Source organism: Gossypium arboreum, chromosome 12, assembly GCF_025698485.1.
Source record: "Gossypium arboreum isolate Shixiya-1 chromosome 12, ASM2569848v2, whole genome shotgun sequence".
NCBI classification, from domain to species: domain Eukaryota; kingdom Viridiplantae; phylum Streptophyta; class Magnoliopsida; order Malvales; family Malvaceae; genus Gossypium; species Gossypium arboreum.
This window is the reverse complement of record NC_069081.1, coordinates 100,558,603-100,564,881: the sequence shown is the minus strand read 5'-3', so window position 1 is coordinate 100,564,881 and position 6,279 is coordinate 100,558,603. Positions and strand designations below refer to the sequence as shown.

The window sequence follows — 6,279 nt, the reverse complement described above, 5'->3', positions numbered from 1 at the left end:
GCGTCTTATTAATAGAATTGACCATAGCAAAAAAAAAAAAGTTCTTGCTTAGCCTAATTTAGGTTGTTTGACATCAAAAATAGGTGAAAGCACTAACGAATTTTTTTATTATAGGATCGACTCTATATTATTAAATGGATGGTTTAATCTATATCATTAAAATAAATAGAATAAAGTCAAATTATAATAAAATTAATATTTACTATTTAAAAATAATATGAAAATTATAATTTTTCATTTGTAATTTAACTCAACAAAATATTCATTTGCATAACTATAAAAAAGAATTTTCAAAATACAATTTTGTTAAACCAATAAATTTTAAATCTATTGAAATTTGACTTTATTAATTTACTTTTAATAATATATTGACTAAATTGATTCATTTAATAATAGGAGACTAATTTAATCCGATCTCTATAATAAAGTAGCGACATTCCCTCTAAAAATTTCTTTCAATTAGAATTAAGTAAAATGATTTTAAATTAAAAATAAATACAAAGTTTACTATTTAAAAAAAATTGGAGTGAAGCATCAAATTAGACAAATAATATAGCTTAACAATTTTATTTTTTTAAATCTATCTCTATATAATAAAGACATATTCCAATCCTACAATAGTCTTAACATCTTGTTTGAACAAAACTTTTGACTTGGTCATTGCAAATTCGCTTTAATCTTTAATTTATACTTAAATCAACATTTTCGATAAATTCTATTATTAGTTATTCAATTATTAGCATGTTTTATTTTGATCATGAAACTATAAAATCTTTAAATTTTGTCATTAACGTTTTTGGCTGTTTTATGTTTTAGTTATCCTTTGCTAAATTATTAATAAAAATAATAACATAATATTTTTAATTGGTATAATGACACATTTAATTTTCAAGATTTATACATTCGATTAATTTGGTCTTAATTCTAAACAATTCAATAAATTTATCCTTTATACTTATGAATTCTATTAAATTGGCGTCCTTAAACACAATCAAAATTAAAAGTATTTTAATATATTTACTTCAATAAAAAGTAAAAAAGTCTAAGAACCAAGGCCAAGCATGGAACCATACTAGTAACCATGATTGATAATACGATACTTTGAAACAAAGAAAAGAAACCCTAACCGATGTCTAACATTAGGTAATATGTTGGCATTACAGGAAGGTCCTTCCACGTGCAATAAATGATGCTCTATCCAAGCAAACCCAACCACACTAGTGGGCCTTTCTTGACCCATTAAAATTGTTTGTTTTTGCGGCCATGTTCTTCATGTGATCTTAAAAAATATTATTTGAACTGGATTGATTGATCTAAAAATAAGTTTGATCTAAAATTAATTAAAAATCAATTCAATAGTCTGTTTTATTTTTACTAATTTTTGAGTCAATGGTGCTTTTAAATTTATTTATTTATTTTTTAAAATTTAATTGTCTATTAAATAAATAACTATTTAGTTAAATAAATTTTAATTAAACAATTTATAAATTTGGTTTTGCTTAAATAAATTATTTAACTAAAATTTATCTATACCATTATTTTTAATTTATTCAAATAAAAATTATTTAAGGTAATATAAATATATTATTATTTTTTCACAAATAACATGAAATAAACATGCGAAAAATGAATCGAACCCCAATTTAATGGATTTGTGAAGCCACCTTAATCATGTTATGTCAAATTACATATTAATTTAAATGACACTGTTTTTCAAGGACATAAAATGGAAACCTTTTTTTAATGGAAGGCTCAAATTTTCTTTGAATTTTCCTTCTTAAGTATTACTTTTCTTATAAATATTGTAAACTTATCACGAGGAAAAAATCTAAATTAATTATCTTATCATTTCCAATTATTTTTATCAACATTTACCCAAAATTTTAATATGGATTTATTAAACATATTTTTATTATTAAATACAATAAATATGTAGAGAAAATAATTTTAATTATATTAGGCGGATACTAGGGACTGGTAATGACCCTAGCCCCTAAAATGAAAAATTTATATTTAGGTTCTTAAATTTTTTAAAATTTTAAATTAGTAAAGATAAAATTATATTTTAACTATCCTAAAATTATAAAAATTTGATTTAATCCTTTAAAATTATAAATATATAGACTATAAAAATTAAAATTTCATTCGCCCCTAAAAATTTATTCGACTTCATCCCCTTTACAATCAAAGTCCAATTAATTTGGGAATATGAAATTTTCCTTCAAAACTTTAAAATTTTACTCTGTAAATTATTATCATTTTAAATTAAGTACTATTAATAATTTAAAACTTAATAATTTAAATTTTTTAAATAAATATTAATAATATGGAAAATAATATAAAAATTTTATAAATGTAAATTACAAATAATTGTTAATAGCTAATATCTACCATATTCAAGTTTATAATCGAAATTATAAATTCTCCCATTTTCAAATATTAAGTTTAAAGAGTAAATTAAACTTATATTCAAAAAATAGTTTCCATTAGTTGTAATTAGTATTTAACATCTTCAATTTATAATAATATTTTCCTTCAAAATTATATTTTCAATTGACATAGTTTTATAATCTTATTATAAATAGTTTAATAATAAAATAATATAGTAAAACCTATAAAAAATACAAAATAAATTCCATGTATTTGTGATATTATTGGTAAATTTTATAAAAAATATAAAATAATATAATAAGATATGAAGCAACTTGTGATACATAGAGCACACGTAATGTAACAAAATAATATGTGACAAATTTTATTACTCGTGCTCGTGTATCAAAATTTTAAAGAAATTCATTGAAATTTTGACCCGTGATGTATATATCAATTTATATATATTATTACACGTTACATCAATTAAAACTGTGATACATATTACACGTTACATATAAACCTATGTATTTTAACTTTTAAAGATAATTATTCATGCCTTATGTATAAATTTTTGAAGAAATTCATTAAAATTTTAAACAAAAATTAATATTATGAAAATATTATAAATTTAATATAAACAACCAACTTGTGATACATAGAGCACTGGTAATGCAACGAAATATCATACCTGTGCTCTATGTATCATTTAAATTATATTCTGTAAAATGTGAGTGCAATATATATAATTTAGATACTTGCAAAAATATATAATAATAAAAAATAAATTATAAAATAATTTAATTTTATTTATGATATCAATTATAAATTTAAATTTATAAAAAATATAAAATAATTTTAAAATATTTTAATTGATACATATAATCAAACTCGTGTATCACCAAGTAAGAAATCTAGTATATCCGATCAAAAAAGAAAACTAGTTTTTATATATAATAGAAAATACATTACTAAAAAAATTATTGTTATCTATATATATATATATATATATATATATATATATATATAGAAAAGCACGAGTTTTGAAAAAATATGAACAGTTGAAAATACCCAATATTTTTCATCATATTACTAAATTCACATTTACAAATAATTATAATATTTAATTTAGAATTATTAGTTTTAAAACTTGAATTAAAATAAAAGTTGTGATAATTATACATTTAAAAATAATTATAATTTAATAGAAGTTATAATAATTACACATTTAAAAATAATTAAAATTTAAATTACAATTATTAATTAAAAGAGTTGTACTAATTTTCAAATAGATTTATTACTTGAATAGAATTTTAAGTATCTTAATTATAACTTAATCAATATTAAAAGTTAATCATATTAATTAGTTATTTTGAATAATATTACTTTGCATTAATCACGTAAAACTATATTGTAAGTTGAAATGTTAAAAATGTTTTTATTATTATTTAAAGAATTTCTATTATAATACTTGAATTGATAAGTTAATATATTTTAATTAAATTCAATAATTCAAATAAAAATATTATTTTATATTAATTATTGCAATTAAAATTACAACATTTAAAAACTAATTAAATATTAAAGACATAACATTAAATGTTAATTTTTTAAAATGTATATTAATAAAAAATAAATTGCCAGATTTGGTCACAATCACAAGAATATTTACATCTTAAATAAAAATTAAGGTTTTAAAATTTTATGAATGTTCCAATTTTAGCTTATCAAGTTTGAAGCATCTAACCGGTTTTATTTTTATTCCAAAGCATTTCACGATAAACCACACATACGTATAGAACATAAGTTATGGCAGAAACACCTAATTTGCGAGACATTTTTAGGCAACTATCATAAAACTTTGGCTCACAAACTAGACCCAGAAAAGGATTGATCTGAATTACAGTTCATCCTTGGCCTTGGATCTGGGTGAACTTTTTCTATTGTTGTTAGACTGCAACTTCACAGGGTAAGATGCTTCTAAGGTTAAACCACAAAGCCCTTCTTCTGCATCAACGTCTCGTTTCATTCGTATGTATCCCTTCTCTCCCCAGTCTTCGCCCCACGAGTTCTTTACTATCCAGTACTTTGTCCCATCTAAGGTTGCTCCGTATCCTACCACTGCAACTCCATGGTTCAGCTCGGTGCCGCAGTCTCCAATGAAAACTCCCTGCAACAAGTTTTGTAGTTATGGGGACTGTAATAATTGCTTATTATCAGGCATTTTCAATGCCTAAGCTTATGTTTTTGCGTTTTCGTGATGCAGGCCTAAAAGGTTACTAACTGCGAGGTGTGAAAACTTTAGTTACCTCCGAGTAGAACTGGAAATCCGTACCACCAGCATCTATAGCAATAGACACAGGTTGGTTTGCAACAGCTTTCATTAGAGCTTTTTCATCTTTTTCGGGAACCATTTCATAGCCATCAATGATCACTACAGGACCATTCAACTGCAGAGAAAAAAAGAACAGTGATAGCATTTTCATTTCACCGTTATGCATAAAATCAAAATTAAGGAAGATGTGTTTTGCTACCTTGGATGAGTCACAAGACTCATCTTTGGCTCTGTAGGGATAATAATTCTCAGTTGTTATTCCATCACTTTGCTTGATGAACTGAAATGCTTGTTCCATCAATCCTCCCTCACAACCTTGGTTCTCCTTATCACAATCAACCAGCTCTTGTTCGGATAAAGTCACAAGCTCCCCTGTTTTTATTTTGTTTACACCCTCCACTGCAACTACAGTTGAAAATGCCCAGCAGCTACCTGTGACATCAAATTATTTTTGAGTAACTCCAAAGCAACATACCGAGGTTTTTTAATACTTTGTTACTAGAAGTCATAAAGTTTCAATGATACTATCTGAAATTCTTGGAAGCTTTATAGATATTCTTGATGGTGAATGCTAACTTGTTCTGGAATTATAACAGTTATGTTGATTTGTAAATAGACTGTAGAATCTAGTAACACATGACTGCTGGTAGAAAACTTCAAAAGATACGAATCCTTACCACATTTGCCTTGGTCCTTGATACCAGTCACTGCTCCTTTCGTCCTCCAATCAATGGAAGGAGGTAGGTTGTCAGTTTTATCATGTCTGAAATCAGTCATCTGCCTTGGACCATGGAGCATCCGGTAATGGCTAACCTTTGAGCTCCTTGTACTCATGAACTCATGGTTGGTCATATCAGCATACTTGTTCAGTTTCAACTTGTAAGGCTTATCCATCTGGTTCACCTGGTGGATATGTTTAAGATTCTCCTTGAACACATTGAAACGCTTTTGCTTCTCCTCCAGGTCACGCGAGACTGTATGTTGGCTCCTCCATCTCTCATACAAGTCCCGCAGGCTCTCCTCTGAGGCCAGGTCGCTCTCATGGTAATCAAAACTCTCAGCAACACCAAAAACTAGAGCCAACAAAAACAAAACCAAGATCAACTTCCGTATATCCATATCCATAGTTTTCAATACCATAGATGCAGATTTTGTAAGTGGAATCCTCAACAGGAGTATTTAAGGAAAAAAAAAAAAGTCAATATATGATGTTTGGCTATCGTCAGAGAGTGATATCCTTCAATTATCTAGCGATGCAAGCATCCTTTTATGATGATAAAGATAAGGTGTTGGCATCTTAACCTTACAAGGTTTTAACCAGAAATCAAGGCATAAAAGGGCGTGCTCTTTCTGGAGAATACAACTGTACACCTATTTAAAGTGGCCATTTGTTACAGTTTGGTTGCACATACCAACAATCGACATGCTAACCCACGCTGCCCTTGTTTAACATGATCGTAGGAGACAAGTTGATTATGTACTTTTCAGTTGCCAAGGCTATAGAATACGATTTCTTGCAGATCCTGGAGAAACACTGTGATTAAAAACTGCATGTCTTTTCTTCCGAAGATCTA

At 26.1% G+C, this 6,279-nt stretch overlaps 1 protein-coding gene across 1 annotated transcript; it reads right to left on the bottom strand.

Moving 5' to 3' along the window:
• Positions 1-4,102: 4,102 nt before the first annotated feature.
• Positions 4,103-6,027, bottom strand: LOC108476975 (vignain-like). The gene is made up of 4 exons (XM_017779369.2): positions 5,383-6,027; positions 4,905-5,137; positions 4,680-4,820; positions 4,103-4,540 (listed from the first exon to the last, which is right to left on the bottom strand). Exons 1-4 carry the CDS (start codon positions 5,843-5,845, stop codon positions 4,271-4,273), a joined length of 1,107 nt encoding a protein of 368 aa, XP_017634858.1. The 5' UTR covers positions 5,846-6,027; the 3' UTR covers positions 4,103-4,270.
• Between the last annotated feature and the right edge of the window lie 252 nt (positions 6,028-6,279).

Bases quoted from the DNA above. Each gene is read 5' to 3' on its own strand.
- LOC108476975 (XM_017779369.2), bottom strand. From the start codon at position 5,845: ATGGTATTGAAAACTATGGATATGGATATACGGAAGTTGATCTTGGTT. The intron at 4,821-4,904 runs GTAGCAAAACAC...TTTTCTCTGCAG, and splicing joins AGTCTTGTGACTCATCCAAG to TTGAATGGTCCTGTAGTGAT. The intron at 4,541-4,679 runs GTAACTAAAGTT...AACTTGTTGCAG, and splicing joins ATTTCCAGTTCTACTCGGAG to GGAGTTTTCATTGGAGACTG.